Source organism: Passer domesticus, chromosome 2 (genome assembly GCF_036417665.1).
Source record: "Passer domesticus isolate bPasDom1 chromosome 2, bPasDom1.hap1, whole genome shotgun sequence".
In the NCBI taxonomy this organism is placed as follows: domain Eukaryota; kingdom Metazoa; phylum Chordata; class Aves; order Passeriformes; family Passeridae; genus Passer; species Passer domesticus.
In genome coordinates this window covers 46,211,948-46,236,682 of record NC_087475.1, presented here as the reverse complement: position 1 = coordinate 46,236,682, position 24,735 = coordinate 46,211,948, and the positions used below count along the sequence as shown (strand labels likewise).

The following is a 24,735-nucleotide window of genomic DNA, read 5'->3' as shown; positions in this document are numbered from 1 at the left end:
AGACCATAATGAGGTCTTCCTGAAGTCTTCTCAAGGCTGATCAACCCAAACCATCTCAGACTTTTCTCATAGGAGTGATACTTCAGGTCTCTGATAGTTTCTGTTGCACTTCTCTGGACCCACTTCAACAGGTCTACCTCTTTCCTGAGCTGAAAAACCCAGAGCTGGATGCAGTACACGTGGTGTCTCAAAAGAGCAGAATAGAGGAAGAAAATCACCTCCATCGACTTGCTGGCAACAGTTCTCTTGTCTTTCTGTCCAGTCTCCATTCACCACATGGTCAAGTCCTTCTCACAAGGGCTGCTCCCAACCCCTTCATCCCCCAGCTTGTTTTGACACTGAGTGTTGTCCTGACCAAGATGCAGCACCTTGCATCATATGGTTTCACCTGAGACCACTTGTCCCCTCTTGAATGGCATCCTGTCCTTCAGGTGTGTCATCTGAACCACTAAACTTGATGTCATTTGCAAACTGACTGAAGGTGCACTCAATCCAACTCTCCATGTCAATGATGAAGACATGAAAAAACACTGATCCCAATATGGACCCCTGAGGGGCACCACCTTCCACTGATTTCCATTTGAACATTGAGCCACTGAGCACTATCTTCTGGATGTGACTATCCAACTTGTTCCTCATCCACTAAATAGTCCACCCGTAAAATCCATGTGTCTCCGATTTAGAGGGAAGGATGTTGTGGTGTACTATCATGGCAGTTTCCCACCGAGCTGACGCCCGGCAGGATGCCGGAGCCAGGATAACTCAGTGGAGGCTCAAGCAGCCTAAGCAAGCTATAGTGATTTTCAGCTCTTAGTGATTATCAGCTCAGTGATTTTCAGCTCTTTAACTTGCTAGGTGCCACAGCAGCAGATGCCGGGAGAGAGAGGAGAAGGCCGTGTGGGGTTCTGCAGGATTCTTTATTCAGGTGTTCTGCGAAGGTTCCCAGTGACAGCTCTTCTGCCGAACCAGGCAGAATCAGGGGTTTTTATACCCTACAGGGGTTTTGAAAACTGTCCAATAGTAAGGGTCAGGGGAAAGTGACCTATGGGCTTACAGAGAGATAAACAGGGTCCAAAAGGAGGAAGAGAGATGCTGCTAGGGTCCAGTCATGCTGACTTGGCATTTCCTAGCTCAGGCTTCTGACATCCAAGGAGTCCTTGCAGGCCTTGAGCCTGCTACAGGGGACCACATCAAAGGGCTGATGGAAGTTCAGATAAATTACATCCATAGCCCTTCCCTCGTCTACTGATGTAATTATTCCGTCATAGGCCACTGGTTTGGTCAATCAGTACTTGCATTTGGTGAAGCAATGTTGCCTGTTTCAAACCACTTCCCTGTCCTTTATTGTCTTGGTACAGCTTCCAAGAAGATCTGTTCCATGATCTTCCCAGGGTCTTCTGTTTTCTGCCCTTTTTAAATGTAGATGCATTGTTTCCCTTCTTCCAGTCACCAGGAACCTTACCTGACTCCCATGACTTATAAAGTATGATGGAGAGTGCCTTGGCAGCTACATCAGCTGATCCCCTCAGGACTCTGGGGTACATCTCATAAGGTCCTATATACATATGTATGGTCAAGTTCCACAGGTGGTCACAAACCTGAGCTTCTCTATCTTCTGAATGCTTATTCTATATTTTACTGAATTACTTTCTCTTTTTTAGATGATGTCTGATCTATAAAGATTGTTGTCTATGATCTCAGGATCTGGAGCGAGTGTAGGTGTGTGAATGAATATGGGAGCACTAGTGAAGATCAATCTGCTCTTGATGATGAGCAGGTGAAGCGGCTTATTGAGTGTGAAAAATAAACAGGGAGAGGAAGAACCTTGTTTGTCTACTGGCCTGGATATGGATCAACTTCTTTTGAAATATTTAACCACAAAAATGGGTTGCTTATTTACCAAAACTAGAAATAAAGCCTTTAAAATCTTTTTGAAGCATAATGGAAAATGAATTCTCAGATGTGACCTGAAAAACAGAGATGGGGATTGCATAATGTTTTGTTGGTTTTTGGGTTTTTTTTAAGAAAAGCATGAGGAACTAACCAGTGGGTGGAAGCATATATATGTTCATATCATATATACACATGAATACTTGTGCATATTTTACACATTTTACTCACAAACATTTTTTAAAAATGTGCTGTTCACTCATTTTCATTCAGAGGGAAAGTTTTTACGACAGTACTTGCTTTGAAGGAGAAAGACATCTGTTTGTTATGCTAAATGATTTCTAAGCGGAAGATGTGACACGCTATTAAACTTTATCTTCTTAACAATATTGCTGTTCTGCAATCATTACAAAGAAATTGTAGTGTGGAACAATACACAGAGAACATATGTTAAAAAAAAAAAGTTAAATGGTTTTGTGAATACATGAATACATGCCCTGTGGTTAGACATAACTGTAGAATTGTGTTAGGATGAAACCTGAGGTGGCAGTTAAGGGAACACACTAATTTAATAACAGTTGATGAATTAAGAAACTGTATTACTTTTTAAAATCACTTAGGAAGTCTCCTTTCAAAACCCTTGCTAGTCTGGCTTATTCTTCTGGACAGCATGTCAAAAAGATTTGGAAACACACAGTCTGTACAAACCACCGTGTCTGGTTCAGCTTCTTTTTCACTTTCTAAAGAAACTTACATCTAAGCTTTGTATTTCCATTTCAGTAAATATACTCTGTTTAAGGGTTTTCTGTTTGGGACAAAATAATGCTGATTATACCAAAATTTATTCTAAGCTGAATACATAACCTGTTGCATCCATCACTTTTATATAAACTTCCTTTAAAAGGAGAAGAATATGTTAATGAGACAAAGTTCAAGCATTCTTAATGAAGATGAACCACTCCTTCATATGCAACAGAAGCCAAACTATTTACACGAATGTAAATTTCCAGGAAAACTCTTAATATAATGGCACAAGTATCTAATGATTATAATCAAATATCACAAACTTTATAAACTCAATGTCACAAAAATATGTATGGCACAATTTGAACTTGACAGTTGTGGTTTCTAAGATGTTTTCAAAACACTCAGGGAATGACTGAGACAGAAGTAAAAAAAGAACTTACATACTGAAAGCATAAGTTCCAGTACTCAGAAATTCCTCAAAGAAAGACATTTCAGTTACTTTTTAAAACAGATTTAAATATTTTCATATTTACTCTTCATATTCCATAATGGATCATTTCAATGAATTCTTTATGAATCACAAATTAACATGATGCCTGATCCGAGAAGAAATTAGTGAGTTCTCCTCTGAGTAGAAGTGGGAAGGCAATGTCATCATGTACAAAAAGAAAGAATTTCTGAAGCAGATGTGTGTCAAATACAGAAGAGATTGTAATTATAGTACAAACATGTTTCTGCATACATATACATGTTTCTAAGCAGCACAGGTTCCAGCTCCAACTTCTTATTTGTCAGTGTTTGAACCTTACTAAAACCTCAGAGCTACCACTGAACAAATTGTTTAATGATTCCATGAAAATACCATGTTAAATGGAATACACCTCTGAATTAATTTTATCTTTTGGAGTGACTCAAAGAGTCAACAATGTCCTGAGTTGAAGGTTAAAATCTGGTCCCAAGAGAAAGATGTGACTTTTCTCCTCCTGCAGTAGTGATAATAATGTAGCATGCACATTTTTTTATTTCCTACTAGGAATGACTGAGAGCATTTGGTTTGTTCATACTGAAAAAGAGACAGCTTGGTTGTGACCTAACTGTGGCCTTCCAGGACCTGAAAGGAGCCTTCAGGATAGATGGAGTGTGATTTTTATAAGAGTGTGTAGTGAAAGAACAAGGGGAAATGGAATCAAACTGAAAGAGAGTAAGTTTAGATTCATTATTAGGAAAAAATGTCTTCATTTTGAGTGCGGAGACAGTGAAATAGGTTGCCCAGAGAAGCTGTGGCTGTTCCATCCCTGAAGGTGTTCAAGGGGCTCTGATTAACCTGCTCATGCCCATGGCAGAGGATTGGAAGTAGATGATCTTTAATGTTCCTTCCAACCCAAACCATTCTATGACTCTGTGATTTATAGTACTTGACCCATGATACTGTGTCTCTCTGTCCAGTCTACAGAACTCAAATTGTATTATATTCATATATTTAGTCACAATGACTGTAGGAAAAAAAGGACTTACCTCTTTTTACTGATCTATTGTGTTTTAGAATGCAGCAATGATTATAACTGTAAGCTATGCAAAACCAAAAATTTCACCATCAATCTTAGAATTTTCAGCCTAAATTTCATGTTTCAAAAATGCAATAATTGAACCCACAATATTATTCAGATTATTTTCCAGCTTCATTTAAAAACACTCATAACAGAGGCTTAACAGAATCTTGGTGTATTGAATGCTCTGCTACATTTCTGATAAAGTCTTGTGTGGGGATTTTTAGCTTCATCTAATCTAATCTAATTTTCCCCCATTAAATTTTAAAGACCATTATTATTTTTGTAATCCTTTTGTCTTTATACCATAATTGTAATTATTTAAGAGATTGTCAACTTGCTTCTTTCATGGCTTTCATTAGGATGACCAGTTCCAGTTCATTCAATCTTTTGAGAGAAATCATATTTCCTAGATACTAATAATCATTCTGATGTCTCGTCTTTTTCCAGCTGTTCCAAATAATTTTTTAAGTATGGAACAAACCTGACAGTAAGTATTTAGCTGAAAGCTTTGTGGTTTTGAATAAACAGGAAATATTACTTTTGGAGGGTTTTGCATATCTGGCTTTCTTGCAAGTCTTTAATCACAGTCAGTTCACCTCTAATATTTCACCAAGCAGCTCGAAATTTTTTTTCTTTAGATGTGAGGTTTATGTATGCATACATTTCTGCATGTTCATAGATGCATGCTTTAGACCATGGATATTTTCTATATGCATATATATATATATATTTTAGACTGTGATTTTGACCATTTAGACTGTGATTTAGACTGTGATTTCTTTCAAACATCTGTCTGTTTTACCCTTAATATTAGCAAAAATATTTTCTTCATTATTACTGGAGTGTACACGTGATCACACACAAAGAAATGGTTCAGCACTGTACAGCTGCTTTGTCCTACTTTAACCTCTCTTAAACTAAGGTGAAAAAGACCTGTGATTCATTGCTGAAGAATCCAGACTATCACAGAGAATGAACCTCTTTCATATTTACAAAGAATATGTTAGCACAAATAATAAGTTATGTGCATATATATGGGCAAATACAAACATAAACTTTTATGCAATTAAAGTGAAGTTTTGGAATTCCTGATTTTTTACTAAGATAAACAAATGAATGCATCCTGGAGATAAACTGTTTAATTTAATTTTCTGTCTGCAAATATACCTTTATAAAGACTAATTACTTCTATAATTACTTATTACTTCTAAAGACCATGAAGCTACAGTTGGTTTTTTTCATGGAAACTGCAGAATTAACCTGTCTCTGGGAGACTGAGTTAAATTCTTGTTATTATAACGCTGAATTCAAACCTTATAATGAGATTTTTTCCACAAACCAGAGAAAATGTCGTTTACTATTACATCCCACAGTAAGCTAACAAGAATGACAGTTAAGCTATTTGCTATAATCTGTAAGGAAATCTCTCTGGAGACATTTAGAAAAATAAATGAAGAGTGCATTTACTGCTTTGGTCATTTAGGTAAGTTTTATCAAAGGGCTTTGGCAAAATAAAGATCTCATGGATGTTAAGAGCTGCTTTTTTCTTGTGCTATTCAGCTCTGCAAGTCAAAAGGGAGAAATATGAAAGATAAATACCTTTTTGTATTTCTCACTAACATGTTCTTGTGGATACAACTACTCCATCCCATATATATGGAATGAAGTAGCTCTTCATTCGAATCATGCATGGCACAGTCTTGTTTGGAAAATAGAGTTCTAGGAACAAATCTAGATGAAGAGTATAAACTATAAGGAAATACAGATCTTTTATTTCTTAAAAAACTCATCTTGATAATTTAAAAAATCAGGATGTGTAATAGGGAGAAAATTTTTGTTCTGGAAAAATATTGGAAACCATTAAATTCTGATTCACAAAGAAATCGCACCATAGAAAATCCACATTTTAAACTAAATGAAACAATAAATTAAAATGCAAAAAGAAAAAAGCTGTATGTTTTATGAACTTTCCAATGTTTGTTCAGAAAGGTTATTGTAAATTCTGCTCTTTGAATTAAAATGGTGCAGAATATGAAGTATTCAACCTTCAGTCACTTCTGCTGATGAGAGGTTGTTAAACATATAATATAAAAGTCAGTCTGCCTAAATATTGTGTTGTTGCTTAAGCCTGAATGTTTTTTTCTTCTTTATATGTATTACTCAATCTTACTAATGCCGTATCTGGCTGTCTACTTCACCAGAAATTTTTGTGAAAGTGTCTATTCGAACTTTGTTACAGACAAAAGGGAGCACATCATAAGCACAAAGCCAAAAATATATTGTTATTTGAATTAATGTTTTAGCTGTCCAAATGAACTATTACAGAAAATCATTGTTAATAGCACAGGTATATATTCAAAGCAGGAAGTTGTCCCAGCATCATTAATTGGAAAGGCCATAGTTCTCTGGATCTAGTGGGGATCTTGGACCTTGTAATTTTTTCATGTGCTGGAATTTTGTCTCTGACAATACATCTAATATTCACTACAAACCATAAAGGAAATGCTTGATATACCACCTTTCTTTCATACAGACAATTCAAACCTTTTATCAAAGATGGAATTACTTCTTGAATTTCCTGAATTTGAAGCTTACTCTGTCTATGGGCAAGCCGAGTTTTGTATTTCAATCCATGTTTACTAGGGATGATTGACAAACAGGTGTAATGGCAGCTGGAGTGAGAAAACTGATCCATCAATACAACAACAGCTTAACAAAGATTAGTAGGTAAATGGGTTGAAAACCACACAAACCTCTGCCATAGATATGTTAGCAGTAAATCTTTTCCTCTCAAATTTTAGTTCCTGCTTTGATGGTGGAAACAATAAAAATATTCTCTTTAGGAAAAGTCTCACAGGTAAAGCTGAAGACTCAGTCAGAGGACGATGTTTAAATGGTAAAGAACAAATAATTAAGTAACATTAATATATTACCCAGCTTCCCCTTGCTCCACAGCAATTATTCTTAAAAATATTATGCCTATTCCTGCATATCAGGGAAAATTATGTAGTATTTAAGAAGAAGAAAAAAAAATTAAAGAACAAAAAAATAAAACCCATAAAACCTGAGGAAATAGAACAAGATCTTACAGAGGAGATGACTCTATAATTTCCTAAATATATTAAAAATAAGATTTCTCAGTATTTACCAATTCATGTCTCTATACTAGTTAGAACAGAATTGCAGTAAAAGATTTTTGATCAACCAGTAGAAGCTGTTTCAGGCTGTGGTAATAAGTTCCTTAGCTCTTTCATCTACCATGTGAACATTAAAAACATGGTGCCATTTATCTTCTTCACAATCTCCTTTAGAAGGTTGGAATAAACATCAGCAACTAATCCAAAAGCAGATCCCGCAGAGGCTTGCAGGGCTGGCAGTCAGTTGGTATGAGAGATCCCATCCAGGAATGCATTTTAAGAGTCTGGCACACAAACCTAGTAATTTGTATTCTTATACTAAGGTAATGAGAACTGATAATCTTAGCATGCTATGCAAATGAGCTGTTGTGTTTTAAACACATTAAGTCAAATTAAAAAGTTGGAACTTAAGTTTGCTGAGGATTGTAAGAAAACAGAAAGTAAAATATCAAAATATTTATTAAAAAATGTTCATAAATATGTTCAATTTTAGGGAATAGGAAAGCATATAATTCCTAAAGCAAAACAGATTTTTCCATCAAGCTGTACTTTGATGGAAAATTCCAGGTCAGCTTGAGATGTAATTCTTCTTCATCTTCTCTTTATATAAATATTTGCTTGTTTGCATTGTGATCTTTTTACACAATGATCTTTGAGATTTGTGTAAAATATTTGTTTGATTGTGATCTTTTTACAAAAGAGAAAATAATAAAAATAATAAGTTATACATTAGTAAGTTTATTAGACCTTAAGGATCTGTGTTGTTTTAAAAGATCAGTGTAGAGATCATTGGCCAGTGGTGAACAACATACACTTCAACAGTTGCTTCCTAAAACCCCACAACTTAAATTTAACCAGGCCACAATATTTTACATAGATGAAAAAAAAAAAGTTGAAAAAAGAAAGTTAAAATAAGAAAGAAAATAATAAAACAAAGGAGATGTATGATAAAGAAAAAATGTGATAGGTTACACAGAGAACAATTGATACCTACTTGAAATACTTTAATGATTTTTTTTTGTACCCTTTTTAAAATTAAGAATTTTTTTTTCTCTTGTTGTGGGTTTTTTTTACTTTATGGTTTGTTTGCTTGGGTTTTTTTTTGTTTTAAAACACAATGGTTTTCAGTCTTCTCTTGGATACACCTTTTAGAAGTGAGACCAAGGACTCACTGCAGTACCAAGAGAATACAACTGTGTATTACATCAGCCAAATTCCATAGCTGTTTGGGCATTTTTTTCCTGAGTAAGCTTCTTATCTAGGAATAAAAATTTCAAAACTATGTGGCAGTATATTTACATATTTAGGTAGAAAACAAATACCGTTTTTATTGATGCTGATTGTCAAAGATTTACATGATTGATGTGTAATTTTCTGCTTTTAAATTGTAGGGATAACAAGTAGTTTCTATTTTTGTCTCCTTCTAAAAACTTTTAAACTCTTATGTTCATGTTTAATCTCAAGCTAGAATATTTTCTATGGAATATTTTGGATGACTATCTGTGATTATTTCAATCCTTTGCTTCCTCCACATGTGGGTGGAGGTCACATATAACTGGTCTGGTAAGAACATATCCGTGTTTGCACTACCTTTCAGAGGTTTAATTTACAAGATTAATATATAACAGACCTATCAAAAGCATATAAATTATAGGTATTTTTATTAAAAAAGACTCTATTAGCAAAGTTAGGAAACCACTTCCAGATATAGCCCTAGTTAGGTCTGAGAAATTTGGTTTCCATAAAGATATATATGTATGTTATATGTGTACAAATGCATATAATGAACTTACTAACAGCCATCCTAGGACAAATCAAAGATCCATTCAGTAGCCAGTCTTCAAAAATAGCTAACTTAAATACTTAAAGACTAAGAAACATGGAAATATAATTGCATAAATATTTGCCCTAAATCTATATGTAAATACTGGGTTTCAGGTAACAGATAACATATCATAGGAGGATTTTAAAATAGCTGATTACTAAGTAGCATGAAGTACAGCACTTAGACCAAAGAGTCTTGTTCCAAGTGTTGCTTCATAATATGAAAGATTTAAAGTGGAATTTTTATGTAAATATTTTTTACTTTAAAACATACCTTACTCATATATTGCTTAATAATTTGTCCTTTTGACAAACAAAATATATTGAATACTTTTAAAATCTGGAAGAACTTTTGAAAAACTTAGATTGTTACCTTTGAAATAAGTGAAGAATTACACCAGCAGTATGTCAAGAAAACAAGGATCATTAATTCTACCAGTACAGAAAGGGATCACTCTTCAAGCATTTCAGATAATTTCTGTATTTTATTTAGAAATCTGAAGTCATCTCTTCTGGAAGAAAATGCTTTTAATAATAAACTTAGGTAGCCACAGTTCACCATCACCAATATACTACTATCAAAGAAGTACTGTTTATTTGATGCAGCATGCAAATGACTGCATTTCTGCATCTTACAAGCGTTACGTGAAAAGCTTTTATTTCATGACAATGTTTGGTGAATATTGCCTTTTTCCTTAACTTCATATTCAGGAAGCCTGTGTATAGGAAAGAAAAGCTGTAGACTATTTTGCCCTAAAAAATATTTTGCAGAGTCATATTAGAACCACAGATATTGTTCCTGGAAGGGACCACTGGCGGCTGTCTAGTCCAGCATCCTGCTCCAAGGGTGTGGGGTTCCATGGGTACTTTAGGTACTGTATCCCAGTGCTGCAGTAGTGAAGAAAGTTTTCTTATTATTCCAATGTATTTTAGGTGTTTACTATTCACATCTACCTTTATAACCTACCTTGTGATCTTAGAATACTTAGGTGTTAGAAACAATGAGGGGAAGAAACAGACATATACCTTTTTGTTTTTCAGGAGACTGTGTCGTGGGAGTATTCAGAATAAAATTTGTGAGGTATTTTTTAGCACATGGGCAGGCCTTATAGTTAAGGACAGACTCTGCTCTTGTCTAGTTCCAACTTAGGCTGTTTGGAAAACAATAAGTTACAACAACATCCCAATGCTTTTGTAAGTACTTTTTTTTATATGTATCTGTGCAGACAAAACCATAGACTTCTAAGATGCTTTTGCATTACTCTGTATATGAAAAACATAATTCCTTAGCTTTAATAGCCCTTGGATCAGGGTATTAATCAAAAATCCAGAGGGGAATTTTTTTCTTTATGTAATTGCTTTTATATGGGGAATAATAAAACTTCAGTATATTCTGCAGTCATTTTTATGAATAAAAATAAACATGGACGCTGAGAATGCAAAAAGACCAACTTTAGATGACATTTTAGTCCTTAGAGCCTATAATAAACCATTACTTTAGAATGTATAAAATATGATTTAGCCTTCATACTACCATGTACGGCAGCATGAAAACAGCTGTCCTCTGCACAACATTTCCCTTCAGGAAATCCGAATGTGTGAGTGATCAGGAATGCCACCTGCCCCCTATTTCTCCTGAACTGATATATTACTTAAAGACACTTGTGTAACACATGAGGCAATTAAAGTCTCCAAATATTAATCTTAATTTCATTATTTTTTCATGGAAACATTTACCTTTTGTGGAAAATTAGTTCTAAATGCTACATTTCCAATTTAATGATGTTTTACGTTCATCCTTAAGTAATGTGATACAACATTGTGGAACAATGAACACCTCAAGATAAGCAAGATGAGAAAAGCAACCTAAATCTTGAACTGTTGTTCAAGAACCTTTCCTCTGTAAAAAATTATGGATTTTTTTCATTGCCTTCCAAGTACCTAAAATTTCAGGGTGTCTGGATTCCAGTAAACTATCCTGTAATCTTGCTTGTATCAAACTTGAAGCTCCTCGTATAAAGTTTCATAAATATCTGATATGTATGGGGTCTGATCTAACAGGTATATCTAAAGGATATTTGTCACACAAGATCTTAAAATTGCAATGGCAACAGCTTTCCACTTACAAAAGAACATGCTTGCATAGTCTACTAGTTAGGCCCCATCCTTCTTTTTTGCATGCCATATGAGCTGTGTAAACATGATGTGTTACAGGGATGGGAATCCATTATATTCTACTCTACAAAATAAACATATATTACAAAGAATCAAAAGAATTAAGAATTTGTCCAGTTTGTTCTCCTTGCCCAGGAAATGTACTTTTTTAAATTTTTTTTTAAATTGCACAGTGTACTATGTAGTGTACTACACCATTTCAGCAGGGAAAATGAGGGAAAGTAGCAGATTATATGTGAATGTTTTTGGGGTTTTTTGGGTTTTTTTTGTTTTGTTTTTTTTTTTTAATATGTCTTAGAATGGAACTGTTTAATATGCATTCAATCCAAATATGTGTCATTATGGGAGTGTTATGTTGGCTTTGAATTTTGAAAAAATGAAAGATGCTGAGCTGTCTTAATTTAAAACTAAAAATAATTCTAACTTTAATAAGCTGACAAAATAAATTTCATAGTTTCTTTTAAAAAGTAAGTTTATGCTGGCGTGATATATTATTTCTTCATATATAAAATGTTTCAGATTTCTTTTTATTTGAAAAACTAATTATCTACTCTTCTGTAGTTTATTTGGTAAAAAATTAACACTAGAAGAATTTTTAAAATTCTAAATTGCAAAAAATATTATCTGAAAATGAAACAATCTGGATGAATTTTTTAACAAAAACAAACAGCTAAAATTACAATAAATAGCATTTTTCCTTGAAACATGAAACCATATTGTTTCTTTTTTTCTGTATTCCAACATTCTTGTTCATAAACTATAAGTAAAAATCAAGTAGAAGTAGTCCTTCTTGTAGTAATATTCACATACTGTGAATGTTTTGAAGTTAATGTCTTAGAACATGAAACTTTGGTAAATGTTTTATGAAATGTACTGTGTGCATGTACTTGCACTCTTGCATCTTCGTGAAGCTGAATAAATAAAATAAAAATTCATCATCGCATTTTGCTTTCATAGAGTTGAACAGCATCTGGCCTTTTATGTTCTTCCTCAAGGTTAGCTGTTTTCCATTAGACTGTGGCTCTTTAGAATTTGTTCTGTTGTGTCAAAAAGCCAAGGCTGACTGTTAGGAGATGTGCAGGAAAGAAAACACCATGCTTTATCTTTTCATTATGGAAAATATATTGATTCCAGCTACAGTTCACTTCTGTTTTAAGGAACAAAAGGATTTGGCTCCTCAAACAACATCAAGAATATGACAAACTTCAGAAAATTGAAAAAAAGAAAGATTTTTACTTATAACCACAAGATTATCTTCCCTGTCTCAAATCCCCAGTGGTGCACCAATCATCAGGCCTCAGAGGAACTCACCACTGAAGGCAATGTATACAATGAAAGAACTCTCGAAGGAGTAGATTTCAATTGCAACAGATTGTAATGCCAGAGGGCAGTCTACGGCTGAGCCTGAAATTCATTAATGGAAATGCAGATATTCTGTGTTAAGGAGTACAATAGAAGACAAACGTGCCAGTCTTAAGAAAGTTTCTGATCTTTTGAATTAAGTGTTTGATTGGTCTTCAATCTCAGGATGATTTCAGTACATATACATGAAACTTGCACATTGTTTTGGTGTGACTGATAAAGTGTATTGCTGTAGACATTGACATCCTCAGAACGATAGTCCAGAATTCCATCTGGTGGTGACTTTGAGATCCAGTCTCTATTTTTTCCTCTTACCGCTATTACTTTATCCTGTGAAATAATGTCCTATTTGTGATAACTATTATTTTTTATTTACACACAATAAATTAATCTTTCTGAGATGGTGTGGTTTCCCATCCTGGTCAAACCTATTTCTTCAGTTTAGCACACTATACAATTAGTAATCTCTTTGTATGTAAGTAAGTGGTACATGGCAAACATCTTCCATTTGGAGTCATACAGAGAACATTTTTGTCATGCAAAGAGGAGCTGAAAATTGATCCTCAGTTTCCAATCAGAGAAACAATGACTGCAAGTTAAAAAGGATTACATTAAAATTTGATAGGTTTGACACATCACAGAAAATAAGTACAAACTAGTTTTCAGTCTGGAATAGATGATGGAAAGGTTGATCTGTCATTCAAATGGAAAAGAATGTGTAAAAATACAGGACCATTTCTGAATAGGCAAATGTCCTAATTGATGTATACACTTATAGTCTTAGTTGGACAGGGTTTTTTAAATGTGGGGTTGTGTTTTATTTCTTTTAAAAATCTTGGAGAGGTATCACTGCAGACAATATAATCAACTACCAGTGCTAAAAGTTTGTGGGAAATTACCTGTAGCAGGAAGAAAAAGAAAGATAAATACAATCGTCTTCTTTGAAGTTTAAAAGATAAGAACAGTTGAAAACAAAACAGTGTAATTAATTGTTTTAATATGTTTATTTAGGGAACAGGTCTGTGGTGTTACTTATTTTCTTCAATCAAATGTGAGGTGAAAAATGGCAGTGTTGGTTACCTTGATGTACCCTAGCAACAACATCATAGCTGCCACTTACACCAGTGTGTTTGACGAAGCACTGCTCTCGCACTCAATTAAACTCTCATGCTGACAGGAAAAAAATGGATCCACTTTGTTGCACACTGTCAAACATGCTTTGCCTTCCAACCTCCATTATTCTAGCTAAGTAAAAATATATCAAGTCACTTAACTGTACCTGTCACTGAAAAAAAAAAAAATGACAATAGGGTTTTAACAAGAAAATTTATGAATACCATTCCCAGCTTTCTGCAAACATCAATAACGTTAATGACACGTTTCCAGTTGTTAGAATATTCCAAGGAACTTCTAGAAATGAATATCACACCCTTCTTTTTTATGTGATGCCTATCTTTTGTCATGATTTTATTTTTATATGCAGACAATGATTTTCTTTAGCTGAAGAATGATCCTATAAGGTCAAACCTTTGTTCTTTTTTGTTTTGGCAATGTAAATTTTCCTCATAGTTGAAAAATCACTATCTGAATGTAAGGCAGACCCCTCTCTTCTCATTATAAAAGCTCACTACATGGCAGCCCAGTAGGCAATGTGATGATGGGAAAGTGGACAGCAAGACACATCCTGGAGATTTCTGGATACTGCCAAACCACTTGTGGTGTTATAGAGACTACCACAGAGCACAGTTGTCCTTATAAAGTGAAAGGCATGACTCTCCCTTCTGAAGGAAAGCTAAATGGTAAAGGTCTCTTTAATCCTGCTGAGCGAGGCTCCGATACAGCTGTGTCACTGACTTCCTTTGACACTAATTTAGCTCACTCTTCCTTCTGATGCTCTGAGGCTGCAAGGAAAAAGAATGTTTGCCACACTGTTGTCCTCAACATTCTGCCAAGTAACTGTTAGCAACTAAGCAAAGTGACATCTGTGCATGTGGCAATTGTCTTTAGTTCGAAGCTATTTCTCTTAAATTTGAGCCGGAGGGCTTGAATCACCATTTCCCCTTGTCTTGCCAATTGCAAGGTGTTATTTTTACACACTTTTTCTTTTTGGAAATAACTACTGAAATCATTGACACTGAAATAATAAACTCTGTTTTCAAGTACCATGTATATTCGTATTCTGATTTTTTTCCCTTACACTAATTTGAGATCTCTGAGAATCTGAAAAAACAATTTAATGGGTCTGATTCAGCAGTCAAAGCTTTCTTTTTCTATTAAATAAATTCAGTTTTTAACTGCATTTAAATATTCTATATAATAACTTTATTTGAATTTTTTTCCTGTGTGGAACTAAATTCTTTAAATGGAAATATCTAGGGTCATTTTGATGCTCTAAGCCATCCCATCTGTCCCCCAGTTGCTCCTCCAGATCCAGGCATGAGTTTCCATAGGTTCTATGGCATGTTCATAAAGCACATTTACATGCGCTTGAATATGCAAGTACATCTAAAATAACATCATAAAACTAATTTAATGCAAGTACATTTTCCCTTTTTTCTCACTCTTACCTGCACAAGCAATAGTCAATATTGTCTTTCATAGTTTGGAATAAAGACAGCAATGAAATAAATATGTTGTCGCTACATTTACTCTTTATAATCTTCCAAAATAGACAGGTTTTCTGATTAAATTATTCTCAGATATAGAAAGAAGGAATAATACTTCTTCTGTAATAACTGAAATTTTGATTTATGAAAACCAAGTTTTACTTCCATAACAAACTGGTTACACCTCAAAAATATTAATAAGGAAGTTGATTTGTTAACAGAGACAAAAGATGGTCAGATCCTCAGACTGCAGAAATTAGTATAGCACCATAAAAGTTGTTATGTCTATGCAACTTTGAAAGAACTGAGAATCTGACTTTCATATGTAATATAGGAAATTTTTCTGTCAAAAACTTATGTAGAAGAATATGAAGAACTCTAATTTGTATATACAAATAGTTAAGACATGGACAGTACTTTGAACTAAAGAATATATCTTTTTACTTTGTGTTTAACAAGATTTCAATGCTAAATTTGTCATACATATCTATACATGTAGTAATTAAACTGATTTTTCACTGTACAAATAGGAATTAGAAAAAAAACCCAAAAACCTCATGCATAGTCAGTTTACAAAATATTTGCTTGGAGGAAGATAAATGCAGGTCAGAAATTGTGTTTTGGCACCACATCAGTCATGCACAGAAATTGAATGACCTTAGCGAACTCAGGATAAGTTGCTTCTGTCCACATGGCAAGAGTGAGAATCATTGTGTTTAATTCCCAAGTAGTTTTAAACTTGTGCATGCAGAAGTTGCTGCCTTCTTTAAAAAGTGACCTTTAAGAAAAAGACATTTAAAAAACTCTTTATTTATTTTTCATTAATAGAGAGCAGTTCCTTGATTAGATTGAAAATTAGCCAGGAATAAGCTTTTTCTTTTCTTGTGAGTTGGAAAGAAAAAAATACAAAATTATACAGAATAAATAGTAAATATAAATCTAGCGAGAATTCATTGCAAAAATAAACCTGCAGTGTTCTATGTGTCTGTAACCTATTTTTCCCACAACACTTTATTTTCTTCTAATTTCAGAAAATATATTTTTGTACAAATAGCTAAATACTATTATTCTTCCTCATGTGTGTGTTTTTGCAGTTATTCTGTCTGAGTGTTGCTTTTGGTTAGGGTGGAAAAGGACCTGTATATGCACTTGGAAATTCCTAGCCACAGCAAACTCATTTCCTTCAAGAATATTTAAAGCCAGCACAGAAGTTATTTATATACATATGTATATATATATATATATATAAATCAAACTTATTAAACACAGTAACATATTTACAGCTGATTCTCAGTAGCTTTTCAAATTACCCAGGATTATGAGTCAAAACACCAGTGATGCACAATATCTTATAGCAGCAGCTTGAGAAAAGATTGTCCAAACTTAGGTAAAGCTATCAGATAGGGAAAGTAGCAAAAGGCTTGCAGTTTTCTTTGTTGAAGATGTTGGGTAAACATAGATACATATTTTTCCTTCCACATATTGATACAGAATTCACACAAAGTTCTGTGTAGAATACTTAAATATTTGCAGGCTCTGGGTGAATACACAAAAGTATTTTATCCGTTTTCCTTTTTAACTGGCATGTAGTATGACAACTTTTCAACTCCTTTCATATTTATTATAAAGGTATGTAAGGTGTAGTTGTAGACAGTGGCCGTGTATGCAGTGCATGTACTAACCTAACATATACACTCTAAGGTTATAAATATAAACACAGGTGTTGGAGTTTTCTTTTTTTTTGATCTTTTTGGGTTTTTTTTTAAGTAATCTAATTAAATGGAGGGAAAAAAAGAAAAGGTAAAGATAATGAACTTTTTTTTCCACAGGCTGGCAAACAGAGAAGAGAACAGAGAATGGCATACACACCTTTTCAAAATGATGAGGAATAGTGCATTAAGCAATCTTCCTCCCACAGTTCAATCACACTAAATTCTTGCTTTACGTGGGGTGTGACATATTGCCGGCTCACAACCCCATGGCTTCCCACAGTGATCCCTGAGTTTTTCTTTGCTAGGATTACTGCTGTGCTTAAGTTCTGACTGTTGACATATTTTTATAAGGCACTTTTATGTACAATGATTCCACCTTACAGCAAAATCACAGAAATTCAGCCCTGGCCCAATGTATTATCACTTCACGTTTGCTGCTCCAGGACTTCCAGATAGTCAGGTTCAGCATGCAAATTAGCCTTGAGCTCAAAATACTCATTTTTAGTTTGTTCCAGAAAAACCTTTCTTGGCCTGGAGTACATGAGTGTCTCCATTAACTTCAACTCTTCATGTGTTCCAGGATAACGAACTTCCATGTCAGGCTGGAGCTGCACAATATTTTTTCTTAGGTATTCTGTGATCCCTAGTTGCTGCAGCTCTCTCTCTTTTTCAAGAATGTTTCTATACAAACAACTAGCATCCTGAAAAGACAGAAATTCAGCCGATTGGTCTGTAGTCTTGTATTTGACATTTGGACCTGTAAGTGGGGAACTATTCTCTCTTTCCAGGAGACTTCGGCGAAGGTATTTGGAATCATTAGCTTCCTTTTCACTTCCCTCCTCCTGCTGCTGCTCGGTGTGCTTGGGACTGAAGGATGGGCTGTGGTATACCTGAACCATGGGGGTAACTATTCGTTGCTCATAGAGAGTCGCAGCTGGGTGCTCCGTGGTGTGGTGTGTTGTCTTATGCCCATACATGCTGTACTGAAGGTGAACAGGGCTGCTATCCCTCACTTGTTCATCCACTTGTTTCTTTTTGCACCTCCGGCGCCGGTGCAGGACAAGAACAACTATTCCTGCTGCACAAAATACAATAGTTATAAACACAATGAGCAGTCCTAATATTAGAACAGAAAGTGGGACAGCATCTGTAAGGGACCGCAGGATGGTGTCTGCGGTGTTGGCAGTAGGAGAAGAAGTTGTCACAACTACAAAACTGGCATGGGTTGGTAGGGCGGGGCTGTTTATTAAATCTGGACACAAGACTTCACTGTTTAGGGATTTCAATTCTTTTTTTGCTAAATGCCCGGGAGATTTACAAAAAATATCACCCATCATGGTATTCTTACTCAATTTTTGTATCCATTTTTGCAGTCCAACTGAATCACAAGTACAGTCCCAAGGGTTGTCTTCAAGTTCAATTTGTACTAGCATATCCAGTTCATCCAAGACATTGCTCACAGGCAAATGAGCAAATTGGTTTGTTTTCAGATTTAGTCTGGTAAGGGGAACACCTGAAAAAATATGGGGTGGCAAAGCCTGCAGAAGGTTGTTATTTAGGTAGAGAACTTTCAGTTTTGGCATTACATTAAATGTCCCTGGCAAAACTTCTTTGATGGCATTATATTCAAGGTACAAGTACTCAAGGTGCTGAAGGCCAAGGAAGAGATTTTGACTTAGCTTTGTAAGATGATTGCCATTGAGATATAGTTTCTGTAGTCTGGTCAGATTAATAAAAGAACCTTCCTCAAGGATTTCAATGCGATTGTTCCCCAGGTGAAGCATTTCCAGGCTGGCATAGTCCACAAGATCTGATTTCAATAGCGTCTGGATAATGTTTCCAGCTAGGATAAGCTTTTTAGGATTTGGAGGAGGGGGTCCTAAATCAGACAAGCTTTCAATATTTCGCTCCTGGCAGTGCATAAGAACTCCTGAGAGCATATGGCTGGTGCAGTGACAAGGGACAGGGCAAGAGATTCCTGGAAACGTAGTAGGCTTGGAAGTATGAAGAGCTAAACTTGGTTCTTTAGTAGGAGCTTTCATGAGAGGAATCACCTTAGTTGACAGATGATTATCATTGATAGAGGTGGTCACAACCAAGGGCAGTGACCCTGAAGGATCTTCAAGTTCATTAACAGGATGGGTGGGACAAAGTGATTCTTTTTTCAGCCGGCTTAATATGCTGCCTTTGATAACTGAAGGACTATTGCATACAACATCACCTATTATGGACTGAGGAGGCATGTTTTCTAGCCATATCTTCAGCTGCAACAAATCACAGTTACAGGCCCATTTGTTGTCTTCCAACTGAAGGTCTAATATTCTTCCAATGTGTTCCAAAAAACCAACATAGGGCAGTGTCTGTAACTGGTTTCCACGCAGATCTAAATGGGTCAATGGCACAAAACGAAATATGTTTGGAGGAAGATACTCGATGGCATTATCATTCAAAATAAGCACTTTAAGCCTGTTGAGCTTGCTAAAGGCACTTGCTTCAATCACTGTGATGAAATTGTTGTCTGCTTGAAGAAACTCCAAATTTTCCAATCCATTAAATGTATCTTCTTTAAGTGTTTCCAAAGAATTGTGATTGATATGAAGTTGCTTAAGAAGGCTGAGACCATTGAAAGCCCCAGGCTCAATATCTGCTATATTGTTAAAACCAAGATGCAGAGAAATAGCATTAACAAGGCCAGCAAAATCATTCACGTGTAACATACTCAGACCATTGTTTAACAGATTAAGATGGAAAGGCCGTGATGGTGGGACATTTATTTCTGAGATCATCTTGATGTCTCTTTTGTCACAGTTGATAATCAAGGTGTCATCCTTTTCTTCACAGGAACACAAACTCTGACAAGATCCTCTGACTGAAGAAAAAGAAGGCTGTGACTGGAAAGGATCAGATGCAACCACAATTGAGCACAGAACAAAAATCCAAAGCTTCATCTTGTCCAGCAGATTCTATTAAAAAAAAAATAAATAAATAAATCATACAGTCATGATTTCACAGGGTTTGGGTTGTTTGTTTAGGGTTTTTTTTTGTGGTTTTGTTTGTTTGAGTTGTTTTGGGTTTTATTTTTTGATTTTTTTTTCTTTTTTTTTTTTTATTTTCCCTGGCATAACAGTGAGGAAAAAAACATTCTTAATGCTTGTCATTGAGTTACTTCTCCTTCTAAGTACTATCATGTCATGCAAAACAATTGAATTATTTTTTAATTAGAGAATATAAATTTAGTTTAATGTACTGAATGAATAAACAGAGTCATAAGGGGAAATCTTTATTACTTTCATGTTGATATCCAAAGTAACATGTAATCAGGAGTGTGTTGGTTTTATTTATATATACTGTATAGACTGCCAGTGGAAAGCAGTAATAATTTACTGTCCCAAGCAACTTATATCAAAGCTAATATAATATTTGAACCCAGCTGCTGAAGAGAAGAAATAAGATTTGGTTTGGATCAGTAATGTGTTCAAAGAAAAAGCCCATTCTTTCAGGATACAGGGAATCTCTCTATAGTTCTCCATTATGTATGGAAATCAAAGGGTATTTCCTCTGAAATCCTTGTACCCACAAGCTGAAAAGGATGTAGACAAAATAATCATCTCTCTTTGCTTAAATTTTAATGCATATGTTTTAGTTTGTGGGTGATAGTGGGGCCACAGCACACAGTATGTAACGTTTGTATGTAATGTACATACAAAAAATGTGCACACATAATTAACATTAAAAAAAGAGAACTAAGAATGCAGTGCATGCTAGAAAACACAAGCAAGCAAGGACAAACTTTTTTGTGGTTAATATTAAACTCTTCACAATTATAATAATCATCAGTTTCCACAGTGAAATGTATATGGACCTGACTGTGCTTTACAAATGAAAAATTATCACCAATATCAACCATATGTTATGTAATATAATTATCACCTTTCAATCTGATCTTAGACTTTGAAACACTTGATAAATGCATCATTACAATACAGCTATGGGGTTGCAAGTAAAATTCACATGTTTAAATCAGTAATTTAGTATTGGTTTGAATGAAGTTGTCCTATAGTCTATTAGAAGATTCTCTGTTTCTTCCTGTCAAGGCTGGCTAACTAGCAAGACCAATAGTACTTGATATATAGGATAGGGAGAAATCACTGTTTATAATCTTTAGTTAAGTATTTCCACATTTCAAAAAAAAGTAAATAATAACCAAAAAAAAATCCCCGAAAATGCAATGGATTATTTAAAAACTAGTAATGTTTATGGGGTATGCTATTTATATGAGGACTGAACTAAGCAAGAATCTTAAGTAAACAATCTAATAAAGGTCAGAATCTTTCAAACTAGGCTATTCAAACATGAAGTACAGAATGTCACTACACAACTGTGTCATTTTCTGAAAGATTAGAATCTTTTGCAAGGATCAATTCAACTACATGCATGAACATTTTTATAGTGTTGTCATATGATCTGGCATCACATCAATGCATGTTTTGAATATCATGCACCTTGGTTACTAGAAACACCATTTCTCAAAGCTTCCCTTAGAACAGATTGCAAAGCTTTACCCATGCAAGCACTTAAATGCTGTGACATGAGTATTGCACACACACACACACACACACACACACACACACACACACACACACACACATATAAAAAGAACAACAATAAATGTGTTCACAGCGAATTTTGTTTTTCTCCATGAGTAACTTCTGATAAGTGAGACTAGAAATATGAGTTTAGAAGTAGTAAGTGCAGTTCACAGTGTGAGAAAAAGTGTCTTTAAAAATATGATCTTTAATCTTTGTTCCAGTAATTGCAATATAATTGTGTTGTCTCATATAACCCTCCTTGAACTCCAGATGCCTATGTTTAATATATATGTCTTTCAGTCTGTTTCCCCAAAAAGTATTGGATAAGACACGTCATGGCAAGATGTTATTTTGAAGTATGCAGAGTATTTCTAGGATCATATTATGCTAGAGACTTATTCTTGCTTTACATGCATCACTATCCTTTCCAGGGACCCAAAGTAAAAAATACAAGCTCTTGACACAGATGCCGGCTTCAAACATACACTATGACTAATTCAACTTTATTTCTGTACACTTTTTCTCATTAGAAATTCCAGTGTCAATCCACATCAAATTCAAACAACACTTATAAAGTCCCTGAGCAAAATTAAGTGGAAAAAATAATCTTTAAGGCATGTTGCATTCTATTACATATTGAGAAATTAGGTTATAAAAATGAAAGCCCTCCTCTCAGAGATGAAAGTAACAACATTTGTAACCAATTGGAAAACATTCACATTTTAATCATCATCATACTTCTGTAAGCAGCACTGCCAGAACTCTCTCACACACATATATATATACACACAATAAAAATTAATAGGAGAGTTGTATTCTTTTTTCCTTTCTCCATTTTTTCCCCTAAACACTCAGAAACATGTAATGAAGTTCTCAGTGGGCTACTATTGTAAAATAAAAATTGCTCTCATGTAACAGATGAGTAACATTTAACTAAAAAAATTCACAATACAACAAAATGTAATTTAAAAGACTTGAAAAAAAATATTTTCATGTGGTGGGGTTTTTCAGCAAATTCCACATTGTAACTTAAGGTTATTATCATTTTATCTGCTTTCATGTAAGTCACTGTAGACTGCATATTGTAACTAAACTCTGTAGGAATTCTAAAAGACTAAAAAACATCACAGTTCTTTCTATTACGCAAATTTGACTACTTCCAGAAGTAGTCATCTTACAGAAAAGACCTCTCATGCTTACTAAGTAATAATTGATTTGGTCTTAAAACATTGAAAGACCTTATTTCATTATCCTTGGGGGCTCATTTGTTTGGCTGTTTTAATTCAGGTATTAAAAAAAAAAAGTTGGTGATTTTCAAAGCCCCAAGCTAAGACTTAGTAATTTCTAAAACCTTTTGTGATATTTTATTAAATTCTTAAGGGAATCACAGTCAGATGATGCATTTAAGGCAACTTTTGCATTTGAAATAAAACCAAACACCCATTCCTCTCCCTCAAGGGGTTCAAAACCAGCATTCCTTTAATGCATATATTCTACACAGTAACCAGTTTTAATAAATGTGCCTGCAAACTGTTTAAAATACAATATAAACTGTTGTCATTTAACACAAAAGTTATACAAAATCATGCAGAAAAATAAATGCAACTTGTACTACGAAGTGAAAGTCTCATGTGCTTAACTAATTAACTAACTGGAGTCTTTCTTACCTGTACAGCAGCAACACTCCCTGGTACACTCAGGAATGCACAGTTGGAGCAGCTGTTTCCATGTAATATAATTTTTCCCTCTGAAAAACGCACACTTCCTTCTGAGTTTCCTTTGCTGCAAGCTCCAGTAATACTACAGCTCCATGAAGTTAAAATCCTTGTTCAGAAGACAAAGTACAAAGCATTCGATTGAAAAAATCTTTCAGGCAGCCATGCACGTCAGACCATCCTGTAAGCAGTTGTCCTTTTTCCTCAATTAAAATTCACAGCATACTTCACAGCTAGGCTGACTTTTCTGCATATAGTTAACTGTTTGCAAGCATTTGGATGCAGTAAACAAACAAGATGCTCAGCAGAGCTTGACTTGATCACTTGGTTTGTCAGATTTTTAGATGCAAGCTGCTCCTGTGTTCTCTCTGTTCTTTCTAGTCTTTCTTGTTAGCTCAGTTTGTTATTAGTCAGATTGCCAGGGGCTGGGAGGTAGGCGTAAATAAAGAGACTTCTTGGCTTTTGACTCAGCCTTTAAGCCCTTCCCCACCAGAGAGCTTTAATCTGCCAATGTCATTTAATACAAGATACAGCTCCACCTTGAGACAGATCAGCTCCTCCTCCTGCAATTTCTCTCACCTCCTTTTCCCCCCTATCTAAGTGAGCCTCGGAAAGTTGAATTCAGCTAAATATCTCCTAGATTGCTTAAGGGCTGTTAATACCCGATTTTGCAAAAAAAAAAAAAAACAGAAAACATCCACTGCAGCTCTTGCAGTTTGTTCTCTTGGGCAGTCCTTGCATTTAGTTTGTATCTGCAAATGCTTGCTTTAGAAACCTGAATACATTCCAGCCCAAACAGACTCCACAAAACACACCACAAGGGAAACTTTGTCCTCTGGAAAATATGTCTATCATGTTGAAGTGCAGAATTATTAAAATATATAAATGAGACTGTAAAGCTCTCAATCCAGTACACTCAGTGTGAATGGAGTAGAGGTGAGCATGCACCGTTGTGCATACTTTATTTTGGAAAAATAAAATTATGGAATATTAGTGCTTATGCTTGCACAATGACTGCTGTCAGTCCTTTTTAAAACTGCCCATCCTGCTCTGTAGGAAGAAGACTGGGTTGATTGTAATTGTCTGTTTTACAGATGTTAGCACAGTGTTGGTATCTGTCCATGTGAGATTGCATTTTATTTCCATGAAACACTGCTTTGATAAAAAATGATCTGATTTGGGGGAGGGCAAAGGCACGTATCATGCTTAAGGTATTATTTCCTTTGTGCTCATAAACAAGTAATTAAAAGATGCAGTACAGCTACAGGAAAATGTTTATTCCATGCAGGGAGGGTTTTCCTTATCCCTCCTGCACTGCATGGGATTGTTTTATAAGCAGCAAATGCTACTTCCTTGTTCATCCCACTGCCGCAGAGTCACAAAACCTTTCAGTGAGCAACAATAAATGTGGTGCTCTAGCATATTTGC

The 24,735-nt window shown here is 34.9% G+C and overlaps 1 protein-coding gene and 1 long non-coding RNA gene across 3 annotated transcripts in view; one reads left to right on the top strand and one right to left on the bottom strand.

Moving 5' to 3' along the window:
• The window catches only part of LOC135293860 (uncharacterized), a 248,147-nt gene extending 228,162 nt beyond the window's left edge, over positions 1-19,985 (top strand). Inside the window, exons 7-8 of the long non-coding RNA XR_010355952.1 lie at positions 17,792-17,906; positions 19,845-19,985. This is a non-coding gene — a long non-coding RNA (uncharacterized LOC135293860). The remainder of the gene's footprint in view (positions 1-17,791; positions 17,907-19,844) is intronic.
• SLITRK6 (SLIT and NTRK like family member 6) lies at positions 9,568-23,823 on the bottom strand. Of its 2 annotated transcripts, XR_010355949.1 has the most exons (3): positions 23,260-23,823; positions 17,161-19,966; positions 9,568-10,036 (listed from the first exon to the last, which is right to left on the bottom strand). XR_010355949.1 is itself a non-coding variant. In XM_064408460.1 (2 exons), the coding sequence occupies exon 2, from the start codon at positions 19,949-19,951 to the stop codon at positions 17,429-17,431; it is 2,523 nt and encodes an 840-aa protein (XP_064264530.1). In that variant the 5' UTR covers positions 19,952-19,966; positions 23,260-23,823; the 3' UTR covers positions 12,537-17,428. The 2 variants fall into 2 exon arrangements, 1 of the variants encoding a protein (XP_064264530.1); XM_064408460.1 differs by lacking the exon at positions 9,568-10,036 and having other exon boundaries at positions 12,537-19,966.
• Between the last annotated feature and the right edge of the window lie 912 nt (positions 23,824-24,735).

Coding starts and splice junctions, on each gene's coding strand:
- SLITRK6 (XM_064408460.1), bottom strand. CDS start 19,951: ATGAAGCTTTGGATTTTTGTTCTGTGCTCAATTGTGGTTGCATCTGAT.